This window comes from Meles meles, chromosome 9, assembly GCF_922984935.1.
Source record: "Meles meles chromosome 9, mMelMel3.1 paternal haplotype, whole genome shotgun sequence".
NCBI lineage: Eukaryota > Metazoa > Chordata > Mammalia > Carnivora > Mustelidae > Meles > Meles meles.
In genome coordinates this window covers 62,337,386-62,362,756 of record NC_060074.1, presented here as the reverse complement: position 1 = coordinate 62,362,756, position 25,371 = coordinate 62,337,386, and the positions used below count along the sequence as shown (strand labels likewise).

At 35.9% G+C, this 25,371-nt stretch overlaps 1 protein-coding gene across 2 annotated transcripts in view; it reads left to right on the top strand.

The window, feature by feature from the left end:
- The window catches only part of SLC38A11 (solute carrier family 38 member 11), a 50,058-nt gene extending 25,222 nt beyond the window's left edge, over positions 1-24,836 (top strand). The window contains exons 8-12 of one of the 2 annotated variants that reach the window (XM_046019360.1): positions 8,403-8,473; positions 9,547-9,708; positions 12,786-12,898; positions 15,598-15,729; positions 24,282-24,836. In XM_046019360.1, coding sequence (XP_045875316.1) covers positions 8,403-8,473; positions 9,547-9,708; positions 12,786-12,898; positions 15,598-15,729; positions 24,282-24,575 — 772 coding nt within the window. In that variant the 3' untranslated portion in view covers positions 24,576-24,836. The remainder of the gene's footprint in view (positions 1-8,402; positions 8,474-9,546; positions 9,709-12,785; positions 12,899-15,597; positions 15,730-24,281) is intronic. The other variant, XM_046019361.1, reaches the window with a different exon arrangement.
- Positions 24,837-25,371: the final 535 nt, after the last annotated feature.

The following is a 25,371-nucleotide window of genomic DNA, read 5'->3' as shown; positions in this document are numbered from 1 at the left end:
TACACACATGCACACACACATGCATGCCTCAAGATTTTATATGTGTTTGGCTATTTCACCTTATTAAAACAAAATGCAGAACTTCCAAGCAATTGATGAAAGTAAAACTTTTTGAGTTTTCTGATGCGGTTGGTAGCCTCTGGCTATATCTAAGAAGGTAGTGCTAAGTGTTTAAGAAATGAAATTAAATGTCACTGTACTTATATTTTATCAATGCCAATGATAAAATATATTCTTCCATAATTTTCTCTGTGGTAAAATACAGAAAGAACTTTCATCTTAGCAATATTGACAGAATAAAACCTTTTCTATAATTTAAAATTGATATAACAAAAAATAATAAGAACCCTTGATTTGTGTATGTGATCCTGCTTACATGTATGTATAGATAGAAGCTGTAAAATGTAAAATTTTACATAAAATTTTATGTAAAAATGTAATTTTAAACTTTTTTTCTTTTAAGCGATTAGTCTAAAATATTATCTGGTAATTAGATGTCAAATATCTTCAGGTGTAATGAGTGCCCTCTTTTACTGAAACATTTAATTATCTTCCCTTGGCAGTAGTTTCCACACCACCTAGCATATCTTACCAACACAGAGCTACAGTTCTGGGGAGACTGAGGGCTGAGCTAAGGTATAAGTCCTGGAATGAGGTGAGCAGCTCCCCGTACCCTGAGATTGTCGAAAATGGCTTTATGAGGCTAGAGTTTGCACCAATTCAACAGACCCACTTGTGCAGAAAATTGGTCTGTTGGACAGAATACTGAATATTTACTGTGAATATCCAAAGAATAAATGAATCATTTCATCTTTTTCATTAGTATCAACCAAATGATTGCCCATTTGGTAGCATGTCTGTCTATTTTCAAGATTAATCATTCATTTATTTTAAGTAAAACAGCTCATCTTCCTCAAGATCCCTTCATTCTCCAAGGGAATATAAATACCATTAGGAAGTTTGCATTTTGTGTACTTGCAGGTACTTACAGCTAGACTAAGACATGTATTGTTACTTTAATGATAACATAAGGACAGGGATAAAGAGTAGAAGGAAGTCTCCTCCAACATTGATTGTACACTATATAATACACTCTTTCATTCATTTTCTCATTTAACCTTATATAAGATATGTAAATAGAATTAATAATATTGTCTCTATTTAACAGAGAAAACTGAGACCCCTGTCATTAAGTAAGCTGCCCCAAGGTACTCTGCTAGTATAGCATAATACTAAGATTTAAATCCAAGTCTGTCTGATCTCAAGGAGTGTTTTTTTCATATGTTTGTTTTTGTTTTTTCCATTACAGCTTTCTTTTTCCCATTTGGTTTTTCTTAGTTGTGAGAAAGGTTGTCCTTCACAGAGGAAACTAAGTTCATTATTGTTTTCGTTGTCCTTTACTGATATTAACCATAGTTTGTCTGTGGTCAGCAAATAATCACAGTAAATAAAAGAAGCAGGTAGAAACCACGTAGAGGTAAAAAGCTAGTTCATTCATCAGCAGGTAACATTAACACTTGCTGAAGAGATGCTATTGACCTCAGTGGACTAATTTCAGAACTATTGGCTTCCATTGCAAACTCTAGACACACACCAGTGAATGCAGTTGGTTTCAGTTCCTCAGGGAAATAAACTTCAACAGTAGCAATAGAAGAATCTAAAACAAAGACGAATTGGAGAGTAGTTCTTATTTGGGGATTTTTTCAGAAGAAAACTTGCCTCACTTTGTACAAAATAAATACTCCAGAAGAGTTATATATTAATTAGTATGTTTGAATTTGAATGATCATTTGAAAGCCATTCCATTTATGGATAATTTAATGTGAATTATACTTTAAATTTAAAAAAAGCACTCATCCTATAGTCTGATTATTTAATACAAATTAAATTTCATTTATTTGATTCATATTTTATAGTATTTCGGTTATGACTATTATGTACTATGTCTTTTCTGCCAGGTCTCTATTCATAATAACAATTTCAGTTTGTTTCTCCCAGTTTTGGGTTTTTTGTTGTTGTGGTTGTTATTGTTGTTTTGCTTTTTTTTTTTTAATTTTGAAGATGCTCCGATATCCATGGTTCTTTATAAGTTAATAAAGTATTTTTTCTGTTTATTGTTATACTCAACTCCTGCATTCTTCTACTTGCCTTCAGAAAATTCAAGTGGTAAACAATACTGAAATATATAGCATAAGCTGCACTATAGGAAAAAAGGTTTTTTAAGCTTTTATTAATTTATTTGACAGAGTGAGAGAGCACAACAGTGGTGGGGGAGGGACAGGATGAGAGGGAGAAATAGGCCCCCCACTGAACAGGGAGCCCACCAAATGGGGCTTGATCCCAGGACCCCAGGATCATGACCTGAGCTAACTGAACCACCCGTGTACCTCTACACAATAGGAAAAAATTAAACCTGTTTAGGTAATTTCTTTAATTCTTTCAGATCATTAGAAAATAATTAGGTTTCCCAGGGTGACTGGGAGGCTCAGTCAGTTAAGTGGCTGCTTTTGGCCCAGGTCATGATCCAGGGGTCCTGGTATTGATCCCCTGCTTGGTAGGGGACCTGTTTCTCCTCTCCCTCTCCCCCCTCCCCTCCCACTCATGTTCTCTCTTTTGCTCACTCTTTCTCTGTCAAATAAATAAATAAAATTTAGAAAAAAAAAAGAATTAGGTTTCTCAACAAAAGTTATCCATATGATTCCTTCTAGCTCTATATTGCCCAGTATAGTAGTAACTAGTCACATGTGACTATTTAAATTACATAAAATTAAATAAAATTAAAAATGAATTCCTTAGAGGTGCCTGAGTGGCTCAGTCAGTTAAGCATCTGCCTTTGGCTCAGGTCATGATCTCAGAGTCCTGGAATCCAGCCCCACATCCAGCTTCCTTCTCAGCAGGAAGTCTGCTTCCCTCTCTCTCTCTTTTTCTCTTTCCCTTCCTTTGCCCCTCCCCACAGCTCGTTCTCTCTCTCTCTCAAATAAATAAATAAAATCTTTAAAAAAAAATTAATTCCTCAGTCACACTAGCCATCATTTCAAAGTCAAGGCTCAAGAGCCACATGTGATTAGTAGTAACCATATGGGATGGCAAAGGTATAGAACATTTCCATAATCACAGAAAGCACTATTATATGGTGCTATTCTAGATGATGATATAGGATATACTCCAAGATAGTTGATTTCTTTCTTTTGTCTTTTTTTCTGTGGTAGCCTCAGTGATTTATAACAGTGATTGCTACATTGGTAGTGGTCAACAAATATTTGTTGAATATTGAATGAATCGAACAAGAGATTTGAAAGCAGGAAGAATGTTGTATCAGTTGTAGAGTATTTATGGAAATTTAAGGCTAAAAATTAGGTTTGGATCCAGAAAGGTTTTATGTAGAAAATATTGTATAATCATATAAAGTTCAGGAAGTGGAAATTGGGCCAGATCTGTTTGAAATAATTTTCTACATTTACTTTAATATTTATCAGTAATAGATTATCATATTTAAAGGTCAATCCATTTCTCCTTCCCTAGAGGTAATTATTATTCTTAAATTGGTTTAAATCATTTCTGTTTATGCTCTTATACTTGTACTATGCATTTATGTATTGACAACAATATCTAGTATTGATTAGTATGTTTGTGAAATATACATAAATAACTATTCTGGCAAAAAAATGCACATTCTCTTCTATAACTCATCATTTTTCCTTTAGTATTGTATGCCATATATTTCCATTTTGGTACAGTTAGCACTGAATGACTTTTTAACTGCACATAAGACACAAATTTATGATTATGTCATGTTTTACTTATGGATTGATTTATCAATTCTATTGCTTAAAGTTGAGGTAGTTTCCAAAGTTTGGCTAATATAAACAATGCACTACTGAACATGCTTATCCATATCTTTGTGTGCACATGTGTGCTTTCCTAGCCTAGAATATATATGTAGAGTTGTAATTGTTTGCTTGCAAGCTTTGAATACCTTCAGCTTTACTAGATACTATCAAACTCTTCTCCTAAGTGTTTTACAATGTATAGTTCCCTCCGTAATAATTGCAAGTTGTCCTTTCCCAGCAATTTATCAACTTAGCTATTGTTGAGTTAACTGTGAAATGTCTTTATGGGTTTCATTTGAGTTTCCCTGATATAAAGGAAAGTGAGCAACTTATAGCATAATTATTGACCATTCTCATTTCCTTTTCTGTCAATTGTGTCTTGTTCATTGCTTATTGGAGTATCTTCTATGCATGACAAATTTCATTTCCAAGTCTTTAGCTTATCTTTATATTTTAACTTTGTATATGGATTATTTTACTATACAAACATTATCAGGTTTATCAATCCTTACTTTTATGTTGTTTTATGGGTTTTTAAAAAACATATATTTTCTCTTTGAATATCATATTTTATTCTTTGAATTTAAATATCAATTTGGGGGGCGCCTGGGTGGCTCAGTGGATTAAGCCGCTGCCTTCGGCTCAGGTCATGATCTCGGGGTCCTGGGATCGAGCCCCGCATCAGGCTCTCTGCTCCACAGAGAGCCTGCTTCCTCCTCTCTCTCTGCCTGCCTCTCTGCCTGCTTGTGATCTCTCTCTCCGTCAAATAAATAAATAAAATCTTTAAATATCAATTTGGTGGAGAATGGACATCTACATGATATTGAGTCCTCCTATTCATAAATATGGATATGGTATATCTTTTCATTTATACTTGTCTTTCTATACAATTATATCATGCCATTACAATTATGCATATCTTTTAAAATATGTAGTGTTTTTATTGCCACTGCCATTTAAAAAACATTTTAATTGGTTATTATTTATGTACCTCAACCATATTGATTTTCATGTATCAAGTGATATATTTCACTAGACCATATATATTCATATATTTCGTATATCCAGTAACCTTGCTAAATACTCTTATTAATTCCAGTAGCTTGTCAGTAAATTCCCCTGAATTTTCTGTGTATACAATTCTGTTATATTCAAATTATTTATCCATTTCCAATGATTAAGTATCTTATCACTTCTTATTTTATTGCATTAACTAGGTATTCCTGTGATATAGTCTGGAAGCAGTGATAGTAAACATCCTTATCTGGTTTCCACCTTTATTATTTATGTACCTCAACCTTATTGATTTTCATATATCAAGTGATATATTTCACTAGACCATATATATTCATATATTTCATATATCCAGTAACCTTGCTAAATACTCTTATTAATTCCAGTAGCTTGTCAGTAAATTCCCCTGAATTTTCTGTGTATACAATTCTGTTATATTCAAATTATTTATCCATTTCCAATGATTAAGTATCTTATCACTTCTTATTTTATTGCATTAACTAGGTATTCCTGTGATATAGTCTGGAAGCAGTAATAGTAAACATCCTTATCTGGTTTCCACCTTTAATTGTAATATTTCTAAATTTTCACTTTTTTATTTTACTTTACTTTTTTATTCATTAATTTTTTTTTTATTTTTTATAAACATATAATGTGTTATTAGCCCCAGGGGTACAGGTCTGTGAATCACCAGGTTTACACACTTCACAGCACTCACCATAGCACATTAAATTTTCACTTTAAAATGTATCATTTGCTATGGATTTTGGAGATATTCCTACCAGATTAAAGAAGTTCTATTTTATTAATAGCTTGCTTAGCATGTTTTTCAAAGTAAATACTAGATTGTAGGCTCTTCTACATATTTTGAAAGCACATGAGCATTTTTTCTCAGTTAATCTGTTGATGAGATGGATTAACATTAATAGATTTTTCTGTTATTGAACAACCTTTGCATTTACTTGAAAAACTCTGCCTCGTCATGACTTTCTCTTACTCACTGCTTGTTGCATTTGATATTTCATTTTGTGTTTCTGCATCTGTAGTCTGAAATCAGAGCAGTATATAACTTCATTTTCTCAATCATTGTGGGTATCAAGTTTCCAGAAATCCCTAAATATGTCAAGAAACTTATATACACACTCACACTCTCTTCTCTCTCTCTCTCTTTCACATGCATGCATGTGTGTGTCTATGTGTGTGTGTCGCTAGTTGATTCTGCGACTAATTCTAATTTCAGGCATTTTTATAAAATATCAGAAAGCCATATTCAATGTCCCTTTCCCTAGATTTGGATGCACATCCTTTCCTATCTGCAGCATCTTTTTTCATTATTTTCTATCTTATAAAATCAGCATCATCGGGGTACCTGGGTGGCTCGGTTGGTTAAAAATATGACTTGATTTCAAGTCAGGTCAAGATCTCAGGAGTGGTGAGATCTAGTGCTCAGTCAAGCTCTGTGCTGGGCATTGAACCTGCTTAAGATTTTCTCTCCCTCTCCTGCTGTCCCTTGCCCCCGCCTCACGTCACTTGTGCTCTCTCTCTCTCTCGAAAGTAAAATAAATGAAAAAACAAATGAATCATAAAATCAGCATCATTAATGTGAACACAAAAAATTCAAAATTATCTCTATGTACTAGTTCATACTCCATCTTGGAATATATTCAATGCAACATATGGACAGGAAAGAGTTTAAAAACTTGAATGGAGGAAGAAAAATGAAAATCAAACTCCTGCATTTTCATTACTAATAAATGAGTTAAAAAGTAGGACACCACTATAATCTGTACTTAAGGGGAAAATGAGTATTAATCATGTGCAAATACTCTAACAGAGAAAGTAGATATTTTAAAATATATTAAAAAGCTTACAATCTGCCAAGTTTCTGTAGTTTTTAGTGCTGCTTGCTTTTCTGAATCCTTTTTTTTATTTTAAACATCGCAGACAAAGTGTGGTTTTCCATAAAACCTTGGAATTTGACAGGTGTGCTCTTACCGGTTAATGTTCACTGCAGTAAGAATAGTGGAGGCAGCAGGTGGCAGCAGCTCCCACTCAAAAAACCGGGAATCACAACAAGTTTAAGAGCAGCCTGAGGCCTCCCTTGCAGGCGAGATAGTTCCTTTGTGCCTGTAACTGCGCGTTTTGAATATGGCTATGGGGGGGGGGGGAAGGGGGGAGTAATAAGACAATGCATAAATCCCACTAACTTTGACAAAGCAAATGAAACTTCGTTGTGTGTCTGTTTTACTTGGAGAATGACTAACAAACTTATGAAATGGGTGGGTTTACACCTATTGCCTTTATGCTTTCTGTGACCCTTCTTTCCCTTTTCCCCTCTATCTTAATATATTCTTTTGGGTTTCAGTCAAGCCTTTCCTTTTCATGGAAGCTGGACATATTTTACCATTTTGTCTACTTTTATTAAATGACAATGGATAATAATAATAATGAGCTAATAATATTAGTGTCCAGTTATTATTACATAAAAATATGTAAGTCTCTCTTTCAGAAATCTTACATATTTTATCTCATTTAATTCACACATTAACTCAATGGATTAGGTACTACTATTATTACTCTCATTTTATAGATATCAAAACTGAAGCGCAGAAAGGTTTTTAACTTGCCTAAGATCACACAGCTAATAGGTGGAAGGGGCCAGAAGACTAACACAGGCTGTCTGATCTCAGAACCTAGACTCTTCACCGTTATTCAGGGATACGTTAACCAGGGAGACCAATCTCTTGCCAGTAGACAGGTTGGCAAGTGTTTTAATTCCACTAAGAAATAGAATGTTCAGATAATTTAAAGTGCATATATTTCCAAAAAGTCTTTGAGAACTATTTCCACAGGTGGGAATTTGAGGTCACTGACAGTTCACTGTGAAAGAGATACTGGGACGGACAGCAAATCTCAGCTTCACTTATTATCTGTGGAAGCTTAACAAGTTTTATCACCACCCAGAGCTTAATTTTCCTAATGTATTAAATAGTGACAATAATACTTGAGTGTTACCGTGAAGATTGAGAAATCATAGGATAATTCCCAGAATATAGTTAAGTATATCCTCAGGTAATATTAGTTCATGTCTACCCTCTTGAGTAAACTGTAGTGCCAACTATGAATTTCCCTGAGGTAGGATGAGCCTGGAGAATGAGTTAAAGGGGAATGAAGGGCATATTGATTAGCTGAGGAGGAACATTGCATTGTTAATTTTTTTATCTCCCTCAATCAGTATCTTCAATGATGAGTGCATAACAAATGTTTGTTGTTAAATCGGTGAGTAAAAAATCATAAAATTAAGTAGTCAGTGGATATTTTAAATATGTAAGAATAAAGTCTTCCCAAGTATTTAGCATGCATTTTAGAGGACAGGAGGGAACCATAACATGCATGTTCCTGGGAAATTATTTATAATTAAAGAAAATTAATGGGGGCCCCTTATTAATTCTGACTTAAAGATACTCAGTTTTTATTGTGACACCATTTCTTGTTCTCTGACATGCTTAGGCTTGCATTTGTCTGCTCATTCGTTAAATTACCTGATTTATCTTCTAGACCAAAAACAGAAGATGCTTGGGTATTTGCAAAGCCCAGTGCCATTCAGGCTCTTGGCGTGATGTCATTTGGTGAGTATATGATTTCACAGGCCCTTTTTCAATATGGAATCTTCTGTATAATGAAAAAGTTTCATATTTGTGTCTGGAGAGCAGATGTCCAAAGTTTTCTACTTCCTATTAGCAGCATATGATCTAGTTTGTGCCAACATAAAATTAGGCTCAAACTTTTCTCACTCATCACTAAAATTTGATTTAATTTGGACAAGTCTCTTTCTCATGCAGAAAACTCATTATGGTCATCTTGTTTTTTAATTTGAAAATCTAGCAAGTGTTATGTGCTTATTCAAAACCTTGCACACAAGGTATTACAAATTGGCCAGATGTCTAAAGCTACTCTGTTATATCCCAGATTGGAAAGGAAGCCATGGACGGAAAATATAGTGTTGTTTAGATTTCCCTTAAGATTGGAAGGCCACCAGGAAATGGAAAATGGGAGAGAAAGTTGGATAGGACTGGTTTGTATCAAGAGTGACAGGAAGAGACCACATAAGTCTAACATGAGTGAAATTTCTCTTTCCTACAGTTGTTAAAAAAAAAGTTATTTTCTGACAGAGCTAGTAAATTTATGTATTTGAACTTCAGTTAAGTAGCATTCCAAAGTCCCATACATCTCTGAATTTTTGGAGAAAAAAAGAGAATCTTAGTGCTTGTGATGAAGGGCAGTTGGAAGGCAGACAGGCAGGGACAGGGGGCCCCTGCTCTAAGAGGAAACCACCCTTAAAAGGATTTTACACCACCCTGGAAGGAGCCCTCCACCCTTTCCCATGTGATAGGTAGATGACAAAAATGCTTGGATGACAGGTGCAGGGAGGGTTAATCAGATTAAAACAGCCCTCCAACAAGCCCACAAAAACCCCTATAGCTTTAGAAACTCTAATGGCAATCCTCTTGGGTCCTGCTGTCCTCAGGAGTTTTGTACTCTCACATTGCTGTTGCTCAATAAACCTTGCTTTGCTGCTGCCCACCACTCTGATCTACCTCTTCTTTCTTCGAAGCCCTGTGACACCGTGGGCCCTGAAGGAGAAGGAAATCCAGTAACACTTGCTTTAATGGTGCTCTTTTTTTTCTTTTTTGTATTGCAGCATTCATTTGCCACCATAACTGCTTCTTAGTTTATGGTTCTTTGGAAGACCCCACAGTAGCTAAGTGGTCCCGCATCATCCACATGTCCACCTTGGCTTCTGTACTCATCAGTACTCTCTTTGCTACATGTGGATACTTGACCTTTACTGGCTTCACCCAAGGTAAAGATTCAGTTGTCATCATATTTTGTTACTCACATGGAGTGGTTCTGTCACTTCTCGTTTAGGGCACAATTATACCCAGTGTTCTACTTCAACGTATCACTAATGTCTTCTATCCATTCTCTCCTCTACCTTCCCACCTGTGCTGTTTCTGTTTTCCTGGTTTTCTCCCTTTTCAACTGCTAAACTTGGTTCTGTAGTTCCTTCCCTCTCTTCTTCCATTCTTTCACTTAAAAGCACTTGAAATCTGGCTTCCCTCTCCACTGCTCTACTGCAGCTTCACTTTCAGAAACGTCAGCATCCTCCCACTCTTCAAAGTGAATAATCTTGGTTCTGATTCTCATGCATCTCTGTGAATCACATGACAGTTCTGAACGTCCGTCTTTCCTCCTATAGGAGAAGGAGCACCGCCATATCATCATTCACTCTGTTAATATTTTCTTTCTCCTACCTTCTCTCTTCTTCTTCCCCCACCTTCCATTAACTGGCTCAGACAAGTTGCCTTCTTTTCTCTCAACAAATTCTCTGGAGATTGTCATTGTTTTAAACTCTAGTCCAGACCTTTCTTTTCATCTGCAGCCTCTTGCCTGCAGGACATTCCTACTGAGTTATCCCATTCTTGCTTTAAACACAAAACTTCATCTCTCCCACAAAACCAGCCCCACCCCTCCCCTCCACCACACCACCCCACACTGAATTTATTTCTCTTTCCCCTGTTCACCCAGGCCCAACAGCGGAGTGGCTATCTCTTCTGCTTCCTTTGACCTGTGCACTCACTCCTCTGTGTAGTATAATACCCAGGGTAATCTGACAGCCCACTAAATGCTGTGATTCAGACATGTCACAGCTTTTGCCCGTCTATTATCTCATTTGACCTTGAAACAACCCTGTGAAGGTAAGTGGAATAACTAGTTTTACCCCCTGCTTAAAACACAAAGAGGTGAAGAAACTTGCCCAGACTGGCTGGTGACAAAGTAGAAAACAAGTCTCCTGACTTCCAGTTCAATTTTTTGTTCCACTCTCTCTTGCTGTCTAACCCACTTTGGTCAAGTGCAACCCATTAAAAGCTGTCTCTTACCCTCCAGCTCCTCTTCACTTAGTTTTCACATGATACGAGGTACTCTTTGGGTGTATTGTTTTGAATAGTTACAGATGACTATGATTATAGGCAGGGATTTCTCAAGAAATAAAGAAAAAAGTAAAAACGGCTTCAAAACAAAGTGTTTAACATAATTCCAGTGCCATCAAAAATATAATCCGTATATGTGCCATTTGAGTGCAGCAATGAAGTGACTGTGAAAGTCTTGGTAAAAATTATGTTTCAAAATACTGCCATGTATCACTATTGCTACATCATTTGCCAAGGTGAATGGCCTGTAGGGGCCAGTCTGTACAAAACCTTGGTTTTTAAATGCCTTCCCTGTAAGACATAAACCCTCTTTCTTACTCACACCTTCCCGGTGGTGTTATAGGAGGTAATTGCGTAGGTACACTTAAATCTTTATATAACAAAGCTGACAGGTTGGTTTTGGTTTGGGCTCTTTGTTTATTTTATTTTATTTTGTTTTTTGAGTTTTTTAACTTAACTATAATTCCCAAAGATATACTTAGATGCGAGCTGGAATAAACTGACATTGTTTCTTCAGGCCATTTCATTTTAGGCAAATCGGGCCAGATTTGCACAAAAGTGTGCAAACTGCATGCTTCTTCTCTTTTCCTTTTTAGTAGATAAATTTTAGCTTGTTAGGCAGTAAAGAAGTCGAGGGTGTTCTTGACATTCTCAGTCCCTTTGGAAAAGGTGTAGGATCCATTTTTTTAGTGAAGGTTGGTGATCAGAGACCTTCTGTCCTCTTCTCTGAGTGGTAGAATCTTTTCAGTCAACCTTAAACTAGGTCTCCGTCAGGACTGCTTTGTGCTTTAATCCCTTTCTACCCAAAAGGGACCCTAGAAAGTAATGTACATTGGTTCCAATTTATAGGGGGAGGGGAGAAGGGTCATTAAAGTAAGTCTTGGCAGAGGGCGTCATTTAGCTTTTTAATGGGAAAAAAAAAAAGGGATCAGAAGTATAGATTTGTTTTCTTCTTAAACATTGAAGTACTGTGTGACTTTGATCTTACTTTTTTCTTCAGTCTAACTGGAAAATATATCCCAAATTTTTAAATGTAAGTGTGTTATATTTAGGAAATAAATAAGCCCAAATAGTGTTTGTTTCAGTATTGGGAAACTTTTTGCTGACATGACTTTTGGGCCCTCGTCAGATCCCTCCATTTCTTCATAGATGTCTCAGAAAATATAGTCTCCAAAAAAAGAATTGATTCAAGGTGTACATGGTCCATTGTTTAGTTTGGAACTAATTAAATATAATGCTTTTCCTCAGAAATAAACGTATCTTTACAGTTTTGTATCAATGCACTTGCACTTGGGGACATGTCAGATACCATGAAAGGTGAATCCTTGCTGTGGCCCTGGGTCTGGGATTAAACCCGATAGCATGATTACAGGAAATTCAGCTCCCCAGATGTACTGGTCTACTCTTCCTTTCAGGATTGCCCTTGATCTAAGAATAACATTTCAAAAGGAAATTTGTTTATTTTAACAAACTTTTTTTTTTTTTAATAACGAAGTCACTTATTTGCCAGAAACAAAGACCAGAAACAAGTTTATAAAGCTAGTGCACAAGAATTTAGGGAGTTGATTCAGGTGTCAGAAGACAATGGATGAAAGTATTTTCCAGAAGTTGATACAAATTTAAGGCAGATCTACTAAAAACAAACTGAGAGTAAGAGAAAAACTGTCACTGATTAATTCGTCTTCACGTGGAACATGTACTAGTTTTAATATCAGGATATTATTATCAGTATGTATAGTTATTGAAAGTATTAAGAAGTTATTGAAAGTGTTATCAGTATGTATAGTTGTTGAAAACAAAAAACGTGTATTTAGACTTGGCAGTCTATTCTATTAATTAAATGGAGTTCATGGAGCACCACTTATATAATAAATATCCAATATCTGATTTGTTAGATATTTATTTCAAATATTCTGTTGAAGTTCATCTATTTTATATTATTCTCTAGGAGACTTATTTGAAAACTATTGCAGAAATGATGATTTGGTAACATTCGGAAGGTTCTGTTATGCAGTCACTGTCATTTTAACGTACCCTATTGAATGCTTTGTGACTAGAGAGGTAAGCACAATACCTTTCTAACATTTTACCTAGTCAATCCCTCTTACTACATTTAATTTAGGAAGATTTGTAAATAATTTAATTCTGCATATTCACAAGTGCATGACAAGTCATATAAGTTAAACATTTCTTTTTCAACCAGTTTAAAGATAAATTTATATTCACATGTTTACAAGTTACTTTTTCAAATGTTGGATTTGAAGATGATGTTTGGTGGTTTAGTTTATATTAGCATAAGTATAAATATTTATACAACTGCATTCCAAAATGAATGCCAGCCTTTAATGGAGCCAAACTAAGTTGTTCTTTCTTAAAAACATTCTTACAAAGAAATTAAGTACTAAGATTAAAAACATGTTTTACAAAATCATCCTTTGAACAGATTTTGATCAGTTTTGTTATTCTGAAAAACTAAAATGACTTATTGTCTATGGAAAACCAAAATTCAACTTAAACCACTAGTTTTACAGATATATTTCATTTATATATATATACAAATATATTTATATTTTTATACCATGTAAAATAATAGACATAGTATATTTCACGTATATGTATTTGTGATGTATTTGTACTATATGTATGGATTTTTGAAGGAAGATTAAGTGAAAAAGAACTCACTCTTTTTGTGTAAAGCTGGAGAACATGGCTTGTCGGGAATCCCTTATACAGTCAGCGAAAAATCCACTGTACCAGTCAGCAGAAAAAGCATGATCCTGCTTCACAGTGGTTCTTTCAGCAATCACACTGAAAAGGGCTTAGTTTTAGGATCTATTCCTAGAGGCTATTTACACAGTGCACCATGTGAATGGGTCTAATGTGTGAAGTGAAACGCCTACAGAGCTTTAAATCCACTAACTAACCATAGGGCTTCTAGAGGAAGACCAGTGCTTACCTTATGCCAGTTCTGGGGGGTAAGAAACTGCTCAGGGAAGTGGAATAAGGAAATGTTCAGCACTATGTATATCCTTTTACAATTAGCACTTGTCCTCACTTACAAATGTCTAACTCACAGGCCAGTTCTCCACCTTGAGTATAAGGGAGAAGTAGATTAAACTTTATGAAGACTTTTCAGATCTAAGAAACTTGAAATTGTCTTGTTGGATGCAGGAAATGGTTTTATTTTAGCTTCTGCCCAGTACTCTGGGTTCAGATCTGATCTGTAGATCAGCGGTTAACAGATGGCACATGCTCATGTGGTTTCTGGTGACCATCTGAGTCACTCCACCTGCACAGCTTATGTCTTTAGTCCTTGGAACTTGTTTCCTCTCCAGCTGCCATGATGGGAGATAGAACTAAATCAAGATCTCTTCCATGGTAGCAAATACTAGGCAGAGGAACCTCAAATATACTTTACTCATTCACTTCCTTTTTCTCTCTTTTCTACCCCCCCCCCCACCCAATACACACACACACCCTTAGCATAAACACAGTCAAAGCCATTTCTACTTGTAGGTAAAATAGCCAGCCACATACAAGGACACCAAAAAGCCTGTCCATACCGCTTATGAGTATATCTCACTAGGCTGCCACACTCAGTGATTTTCTACTATTATAATCATATATTAGAGGCTTCTATAAGAATGAATTTTAAATATCTGAAAAATATCACCCATTGCAAAACCATAAATGAATAAAATTTATTACTATTCATGGTAATTGTTAGCAGGGTAATGGCAGTGTGCAGTCTGTGAGGAATGTTAGGTAAGTAACAGCTTGCCGAGTTAGCTTCATTAAGGTCCCCAGCATCTGACCTTCTACCATTTCCAACTCTCGTCTCAGGGTTCTCTTGCACAGAGTCAACCCTAATCAGATTGTCTCCTTTTTGTCTTTCATAGGTATCTTTCTTGTTCTTCTTTCCTCTTTTGCTCTTTTCACACTGTTACCTCAGTCTCTAATTCTGCTCTAAATCCTACCCATGTTTCAAACCTTACCTCAAGCCAAGGTAGGACAAGAACATTTCAGGATTGTCATGAAACTGATTAAAGAAAGTTGGGTCTAGGTAACTAAAGCTCCTTCTATTTCTAAATTCTATTTGATCTTTTTTATCCAGTCACAAATTGATCACTATTTGTTTTCTTAGAACGGTTGACTCTCTTCAATCTCCTCTCACTCAAATAATCTAAATAGCATCAATGTTTCTTGTTGGGTTCAAATATCTTATAAGGTAACTTCCCAAGATCTTTCTTACACTTGAGAAATATGTTTTTTCACACAGTATATACCATGTTTTGGGTCTGTAATATAACCTATTGCTCGTCTAATAATTCAACAAAGAATACTTGTTATTGAAGTGTGTGTTTGTCTATGTGTAAGTACTTTGGAAAAGATAGGACATTCATATGACTTTCAATTGGACTGACTGTCTTACTGGTAGTTTTTTATACAGTCCTAAGTGCTATAATATGATATACTTTCTTTTTTCTTTTTTTTTTTTAAGATTTTATTTATTTATTTATTTGACAGACAGAGATCACAAGTAGGCAGAGAGGCAGGCAGAGAGAGAGAGAGGAGGAAGCAGGCCCCCCGCAGAGCAGAGAGCCCGATGTGGGCTCGATCCCAAGACTCTGGGATCATGACCCAAGCTGAAGGCAGAGGCTTAACCCACTGAGCTACCCAGGCTCCCCTATGATAAACTTTCTTGATAAGTCCTGCATGCCTCTGAGACTCTCTCTCTAAATAATGTGTTTATTTGGCAGGTAATTACCAATGTGTTTTTTGGTGGGAATCTCTCGTTGGTCTTCCACATTATTGTAACAGTGGTTATCATTACTGTAGCCATGCTTACATCATTGCTGATTGATTGTCTTGGAAAAGTTTTAGAACTCAATGTAAGTACATTTAAAAATTTACACCTTCCATTCTAAAAATCTCTTTAAAAATAATGTTTACATTTAACAAAAGATTTTCCCTAACAAAGGTATCAGTTTCTGAAATGAGATGAAAATGTGTTTGTTATGTGATAATAAATATTACAATGATGACGTTGTGTACTTTCTAAAACTATATACTTTTAGAGCAGTGATTCTCCAATGGGGATATTTTGCTCCTCCTTACCAGGGAACAATTTTGGTTGTCACAGGTGGATAGGTGGGTGCTTCTGCATCTATTGGGAAAGCCCAGGGATGCTGCTAAAGTCCCCAAAATGCACAGGACAGCCCCCATTATAAAGAATTATCCATTCTAAAACATCAGTAGTGCTAAGGTGGAGACACCCTGGTTTGGAGCACTTTTTCATATTTTATTTTCTATAATCATAAATATTACTAAAAATAACTACATATTAAGTGGATCTGGAAGTTGCTGCATAAAAACAGGTCTAGAGGGATTCATTAAAAAAGTGTGAATGAAGAGACTTATATTATACCCCATATTCACTTACCATAGCCCAAGTTCTTTTTCTTTAAAATACTTTGTTTCCTTTTCTAGACATTTCCCTCATAACCTCTACTTCTCTCTCCCAAGTCTAAGTCCCTGTCATATCACATCTGAATTAAAACTGGCTTTGTGTTTCAACTAGCACGTATTTAAGTTCTGCTTCCAGTTTATCTTGACAATGCTTAAAAATCTCCACTTTCCTACGAGAGCCAGCATAAGCTCTGTTGCCTCTGTAATCTGACCCTGTGCCTTCTATAGGAGGTTATTTACCATTTACATTCCCAAATCCACCTTTAGCTCTAGTCAGTCTTATTTTGGGCCTTATGAGTAAGCCATATTAATTCTTTCTTTTATCCTTTGGCTTATGTTTATTCTTTTATAATTATTATTTTCCTTTCACTTTTTCGTCCAAATATTACAAAGATTTAAGGTCTAGTGCAACTTCTAACTCATTTATTTGTTGATCAAATATATATTATTTCTATATAATTGAGATACAATGATGGGAGGAAATCAGAGAAGATCCATGCTTTCATGGAGCTTACAATCTCACAAATAAACATGAAAAGTTCAGCTGCTGTATAAATCAAGAAGAAGAGAAAGGAAAGAGATGGATTCCCAAAAGACACATATAAAAAAAGATGAACAGGATTTGGTGACACAGGGGTCTAGAGGGACACATCAAGAATGACTCCTCGGTTCTACTTTGTGGAGCTGGGACAATGATGCCATCTGGTGATAAATGAATAGAAATTGATCTACCTCTTTAGAATCATTAATTTTCCTCTTCTACAATCCTGTGGAATTTCTACTCAGAATCCCACCACTCAGCATTTATTAATTGTGCACCAAAGGGAGGGCAGACTTTTACAGATGAGATCCTACGTCATTATTTACTCACTCCATTGAGAGTTGAGGGATAGGTGAAGGTATTATTGTCTGTGCCCAAGACACTATTCCCTCAAGATGCCATCTGAATTTGAAATTACAGATAAAAGCAGATACAGTCAGTAATACACTCCTGAGGATGTTCTCGTAGCAGGGTATACAAAGAGTAGGGAGTAGGCAGCTTCCCAAAACCGCAGGACCCTGAAGAATCATCTATTCCACCAGAAAGAAATCTCATAGAAAGATGCATGAATATCAAAGGTAACTTTCACCTACTTCTCAGTTTTGCATAGGCCAAAGGCTAAAAAGTTCATACAAAATCATTTCACATTCCAACCTTGATCTGTGTAAGTAGATGACTGTGACCTTAATGCACTAACTTGATTTATATATTGTTACCATGTACTGTTTGGACTGTCCGTAAGCTTGCCTTCCCTACCAGAGAGTAAGTTCTTTGAAGGCAAGAATAATATTTAGCTGCCTCTTCCATCCTCCACAGTACATGGCATAGTGCTAAGAACAGAGTGCTCAAATTACTGCATAGGCAATTTCCCCTTGGGACCACAGATCGGGAGCTATTTCTACAAATGTTCCTGGACACAAAAGACATCCTTTAGTGTAGCACTGAGATATTAAGGGTTACCAAAAATTGATAGCATTGACAATGATAGTAATCTTTCATCTGTGCTGAGGTGTGATCAACATAATGATTCCCAGATCTGTTATTTCTTACTTTGTTAAATGTCTCATTTGAGTTCATCTTTGGTTGTGTGTTCTTTTAATACTGTAGGATTCTGTTATAAAAAAATATGTTTATCAACTACCTGATAGCTCACCGCATCTTGATAGCCTAACAATTTTTTATTCCTTTAAGTTAAGCAACCTCATAATATTGCTTATTTTTTAGTAATGATATATTTTTGTAAATATCACCATAACTTTCTGTTAATTGCTTATCTCTCTGACAACAAAATTGTAAGCATTTAATTACATTAAATATTCCCTATTGTACTTAGGTTGAAATTTTTTTGTGTTTAAGACAGAATTCTGGTATTATAGAATAATAAGGGCAGAATATTGGATGAATGTTTATTATAAAATCAAGATCTGAGGTAGTTGTGGAAGACTGTTTTTAAAAATTTAAAACATGGGGGCGCCTGGGTGGCTCAGTGGGTTAAAGCCTCTGCCTTCGGCTCAGATCACGAGCCCAGGGTCCTGGGATTGAGCCCCACGGCGGGCTCTCTGCTCAGCAGGGAGCCTGCTTCCTCCTCTCTCTCTCTCTGCCTGCCTCTCAGCCTACTTGTGATCTCTATCAAATAAATAAATAAAATCTTTTAAAAAAAATTTAAAACATGATTCAAGATTCTCAGATTTTTTTAAAAACCTGGTTATATAGATACTCATAAAAAGACAAATAAGAGTTTTAAGTTGTCTATTACAATGTAATAACCCAAGACAATTACACTAGGTTTAAAGAAGTGAGCCCATAACTATATGGTCAATTAATCGTTGGCAAAGCAGGAAAGAATATTCAATGGGAAAAGACATTCTCTTCAACAAATGGTGTTGGGAAAACTGGACAGCAACATGCAAAAGAATAAAACTGGACTACTTTCCTACACCGAACACAAAAATAAATTCAAAATGGATTACAGACCTAAATGTGAAACTTGAAACTGTAAAAATCCTACAGGAGAACACAGGCAGTAGTAACCTATTTGACATCAGCCAGAGCAACTTCTTTTTTTTTTTTTTAAAGGTTTTTTATTTATTTATTTGGGAGACAGAGATCACAAGTAGGCAGAGAGGCAGGCAGAGAGAGAGAGAGAGGAGGAAGCAGGCTCCCTGCTGAGCAGAGAGCCCCATGTGGGGCTCGATCAGAGAGCCCCACGTGGGGCTCGATCCCAGGACCCTGAGACCATGACCTGAGCCGAAGACAGAGGCCTAACCCACTGAGCCACCCAGGCGCCCCAGCCATAGCAACTTCTTGCTACATATGTCTCCTGAGGCAAGGGAAACAAAAGTAAAAATAACCTATTGGGACTACATCAAAATAAAAAGTTGCACAGAAGGAAACAATCAAGAACACTAAAAGGCAACCTATGGAATGGGAGAAGATATTTGCCAATGACACCTGTAAATGGTCGGTATCCAAAATATATAAAAACCTTATAAAACTCGACAATCCCAAAATGAATAATCCAATTTAAAAATGGGAAGAAATCACACAGATGGCCAACAGGCACATGAAAAGATACTGAACATCGCTCATCATCAGGGAAATACAAATCAAAATTACAATGAGATATCACCTCACAACTGTCAGAATGGCTAAAATTAACAACAGAAGAAACAATAGATGTTGGCAAGAATGTGGAGAAAGGGGAACTCTCTTGCACTATTGGTGAGAATGCAAACTGATGCAGTCATTCTGGAGAACAGTAGGGAGGTTTCTCAAAAAAAAAAAAAAAAAAAATAGAACTACCTTACAACCCAGCAATTACACTTCTAGGTGTTTACCCAAAGAATACAAAAACCCTAATTCAAAGGGATACATGCACCCTAATGTTTATAGCAGAATTATCTATAATAACTAAATTATGGAAAGAGCCCAAATGTCCATCGAGTGATGAATGGATAAGAAGATGTGGCATACACACACAATGGACTATATTACTCAGTCGTAAAAAAGAATGAAATCTTGTCATTTGCAACAACTTGGATGGAGCCAGAGAGTATTATGCTAAGTGAAATGAGTCAGAGAAAGACAAATACCGTATGATTTCACTCACTTGTGGAATTTAGGAAATAAACAAGCAAAGCGGAAAAAAAGAGAGAGGGATGCAAACCAAGAAACAGATTCTTAATTAAGAGAACAAACTAAAAAAAAAAAAAAAAAAATAGAACAAACTGATGATTACCAGAGGGGAGGAAGATGGGGATGAGTTACACAGGTGGCACTTGTGATAAGCACCAGGTGTTGCATGGAAATGCTGAACCACCAAGGGCATTTTGTGAGAATGTAGTATAGGATCTCCATTCTTTTACAGATCACCTGAGCATATGTTTTTCCAATCAACAAAAGTCTTTTGGCATGCACAACATACTCAGGTCTTTACTCAACTCCCTTCTTGTAGACATTTGTCACATTTAATAGAGCCAGATGAGGCATCATTTCTCTCAGTAACTAATGTAGGCCAGATCTAAAGCACGCTGTGTTCCACTTCGGAATGACAGTGTGAGCTAACATGTACTGATGACTCTGTGCCAGGTGTTTTGCATGTGTTACCTTCCTTCATCTGTATTAGTTTTACAGATGAAGAAACTGAGGCACAGAGTGATTAAACAGAGTGACTAAATAGTTCACACTAGATGTAAGTGGCAGAATCAATATTTGAACACAGGCTTTCAGCCCCTATGGACCGCATTTTTAATTATTATGCTAGCCTAAGGTTTCCTAAATAGAAGGCTTTAAATTATGCAAAATAAATAGGTTCATTTCTCTATCCAATTTTTAAGTTAAAAACCTATGCATTAAACTTACCTATAAGTGAGGTTAAGAGTAATCTATAATATATATGGTTAGACTTTAATAATGAGTTAAAATCAATACCAGGAGATGAAATAACATGGAACTGACAGTTTTTCATCTAAATTAGTTTTTAGCTAATAGTTTTATCTTAGTTAACAATTGTTGTACTCTAAGAATTCTTTTCTACTGTAGTGTCTGAATCATCACTAAGTAGAATAATGATCTTCACTAATGAGATGTGTAATAGAATCAGACTCTCAATTTGCAAAGTTGGGGAAATGCTGTTACTTACTATGATTAGAATAATATAGGATAAATATTTGGAGTTACATTAGTTACTTAATGAAAAGCAAAACCCCATTTAGAGCGTAGCTTCCTTATTATTTCATTGTTTTCATAGCAGTAGACAACAATGACATATTTTCCAAAGGAAATGCACCCTCAATTTTAAAGGATTCATTTTAGAAGCAAATAAAATAAACAGAAGTCCCATTCTTGGTATTAAGAATCCAGTATCTGGGCACTGATGTTGCTATTAGAGAAAAAAGGCATCTACAGTAATTGGGCCCTGTGGGTTTTTTACTTGCAGTACAAACAGAAAAGACAAAGCAGCTGGGGCCTGTGGCCAGAGTAACCAGCCCAATGAGCATTGTGTACAGCTTAAAGTAGGAGGAAGCAGGCAAGCCAATTACCCAGCGCGAGCCCAAATAGAGAGATACAGTCATCAGGGTAAGCAAGGCGTAGTCCAAGCTCCCAAAGACCTCCTGAGTGAGCCCGAGGTTCTCTTCAAGGCATAAGCTGATTGCCAAGTAGAAACCTAGAAGAGGTATAAGCATTCTTTTGTTTAGTTTTCAGCTAACTTTTACCCTTTGAGAGGTTTCTATTCTGGTAGGAGAATTCAGGTAAGTTCCCAATTTGTATTGCCAGTAAAAATCCTCAACACCTACTGTTATTTGCTTACAGCAAATTGCAGAATGCCCTGGCATCAGTAGTGTTATTATCAAAAGACAGTGCTGGCTTGCCTTTAAAATAAGGCTTTATCTTATTGTCCCTTTAATGAAAGTTAGGATACTTACATCCTGCCTAGCAATTCCGAAAAATTATTCCAAAGCCAGTGGTGTAGTCTCACACAAGGCTATATTAAATAGACCAAATAAGCAGGACAGATTTACAGGAAAAAAGAGCAGATGGAACTGTTGTGTCATTCTACTGATGATCTTGGGTCCCAACAACAACCTCTAGCAGGACTGAGCTTTCAAATATTAAGAAAGTAACCACTATCTAGACAAGATACTCAACTGGACTTCTTCCAGTACAAACATCAGCTATATAGTTTTCCCACTAATTACTACTTTCTCAACTCTTAAGAATTATAGCGTAAACAGAACACCCATTGCTTTGGACTGCGCAGCAAGTTAGGTTTGGAAGTGTCCCAAAATGCTGACTGATGACAGCTTCTTAACCGCAGCTGGTGGCAGTTTTCATCCTGATAGCATTTTCAGCACTCTGAAGTTCAGATGCATTAGTCTCACATGTTTGTTCCTGTGAAGAGAAGAGACTCTATACGTATACACACCCCCACACCCACATACAGACATTTATATCTTAACCATTTTTTCATTGTTTTCAAATTTTTTCAAAGAAATCAAAAGATAATAATTATTATAAACACAGATGGAGTTCTACAGTATTTTTCCTAAAAGAACATTGTCAGTTTCAAGTATTTCAAGACAGCTTAAGGAGTCCATAATTCATTCAATTCTTGCCATATGAAAACTAATGCTTTATATCTGTGTACCTTTGTAGGTATTCATTTGTATGCAGGTTAGAAATAGCAAAATTACATTTTCCATATATTTTAAATTAGAATACAGTTTGGCACCTCTTTTCCCATTCTTATCTCTAGCTGTGGGTGTATTTTCCATGAAGTGTGGTCCCTCTTATTCTTCCCCAAGTTTTTAGAGAGTGCCTCAATAGTCATTTCATAATGTATTCCAATCAGCTGCAATTTCTCTGGACTTCTATTTTTGTAAAAGCTACAAAAGTTGTATTTTGGGAATCATAGTTGTAATATTTCTGGTAAGAGGATGGTACTGAGTATAACACAGTAATTTTAGTAAATGATGATATTGAGAAAATATTTATTTTAAAACTATTTTAAGGTATAATCTGTTTTTTACCTCCTTCAGCTTCAAAATCAGTTTTCTGTGATTTTTCCTTGGGGAAATCTACCAACTAATGTGTCAGAAAGCTTTTAAACCTTAGGTGATAGGTATATAGGGTTTCATTATACTATTCTTTCTACTTTTCTGTATATTTACATATTTCCATAATAACTTTTTCAAATATAGCAAAACATGTATTTTATGGAAGGCTTGCTTTTAATTTTAAACCAATATCACATTTGCTATTGTCTGTTTTTAAAAACTTGTGTTTTATGGCCTAAGAGAATGTCATTTGTTATGCAATTATATTTAATATATTTAGTAGTATGTTATATTTTGTTTAATATATAATTAACATTTAATATAATTTTAAAACTATATTGCCTAAAATACATTAAATTTTAACATTATTTCATTTGCCAAGTGTGCAACTCAGATTTAGCCTCTTCAAAGGGCAAGTGTCTTTTCTTGAAGTCAATAACTCTCGGTATTTTTTTTTAAATATTTATTTATTTATTTGCAAGAGAGAGCAAGAGTACAAACACATAACGTGGTGTGAGTGGGGAAAGGGGCAGAGAGAGAGGGAAAGGGAGAATCTCAAGTGCACTTCCCTCTGACATGAGGCTCCATCTTATGACCGTGAGATCACAACCTGTGCCTCAAGAGTGGAGGCTTAACTGACTGAGCCACCAGGCACCCCTCCTGGGATTTTTATAACAGACAACACTACTCCCCATAATTTTCAATCTGACATGCCCCCTCAGGTTGGACTTATCCATAAGCTAATGTAGGGGAGGGTGAATGAGTCATAGTCATTTAGTTCTGCTGTCAATTTTCTAGGGTAATTAACATGTTTAGTTTTACTTGAAAGAGGATTTAGAAAAGCTGTTTCATGTTAAGTGCCCCAGGGGTGGTAGTTTTCTTTTCTCATACAGAGAGGAACCTACTTTTACACCAACTCAAGAAAGAGGAAAGATGATATCCTCTACACACCTCCCAGTAGTCAGTCTCCTCTTGTACATAAATGACAAATAGACCACTCATATTTGAAGAGCATAGTAGTTACTCAGCAATTTGAAATAAGAATATAGGAAAATGTGACGTGCTGAAAATATGGGAAATTTCAAGAGTTTGCCAGAAGTTGATCTTACCTTCTGCTTTATTTTCTAAATTATTATTTTCTGATCATTTTTTCCTTAGGTCTGATATACTATTATTTTATTCTTCTCATTTGTAAATATATCATCAGAAAGGGAAAGCCTATTCCTAAATCTTGGGTTATTCGTCTTTCCCTTGGTTGATTCAACCTATTAAACTTTTAACATGTACAAAGATAAATACATTTTATAAATGTATTTCAAAACTGTCCAAAGAATGCTCATTTGGTAACATATTGTTATTTCTTGTTTTCAATATGCAGGGTGTGCTCTGTGCTGCTCCACTAATTTTTATCATTCCATCAGCATGCTATCTGAAACTGTCTGAAGAACCGAGGACACACTCAGATAAGATTATGTCCTGTGTCATGCTTCCTGTCGGTGTCATGGTGATGGTTACCGGACTCCTCATGGCCATCACAAATCCTCAAGACTGCACCCATGGGCAGGAAATGTTCTACTGCTTTCCTGACAATCTCTCCCTCACAAACATCTCAGTTTCTCATCTTCAACTGACAACACAACTTTCAATTTTAAACAGCAGTATCTTTCAATGAGTTGACTGCTTTCAAAAGTATATATGTTTTCAAAGACTTCTAAACCTCACCACATTTACACATTTTAGTCTGTATATTATAAAATTATTATTTCGGCATTTATCAAGACTCGGTTTTCTTTACTCTTTAGTCCAATATAAAAGATCGAGAGGATTGGGGTGCCTGGGGGGCCTCAGTGGGTTACAGCCTTTGCCTTCAGCTCAGGTGATGATCCCAGGGTTCTGGGATCGAGCCCCGCGTTGGGCTCTCTGCTTGGCAGGGAGCCTGCCTTCTCCTCTCCCTCTCTCTCTGCCTGCCTCTCTGCCTACTTGTGATCTCTGTCTGTCAAATAAATAAATAAAATCTTTAAAAATATATATGTTTACAAGATAAAGAGGGGAAGAAAATGGAAGATTTTTTTTTGTTTTATTGCCTTATTTTAAACAAAGTTAATGTTTTAATGACTATGCTGCCTTATCTCCATTGCAAGAAGAAAAGTGAAGCCCTTGGCCCTTGCTGCCACCCTCTCAAAGCATTACTCTTTTATTCAATAGGTGAGCCAACATACTGCACTCCAAAATAAGTAGGTGATTGTGGGTTGGAATTTTATATATGTATCCTTTATGAGAAAAAAAAATTTGTTTCTTTTAAAGTTTATGGAACGGGAGAGAAGGGAAACTGAAAACTATTAAAGGGAACAGATATCCCAGGAGCAAAGATCCCTTGTTTAGAGGGGAGTGAATCCCTGGAGAAGTGAGTAAAGTTCTTCCCATGGTAAGAAGCATGAATAATAGACTGTACAGAGCAAGATATGTGA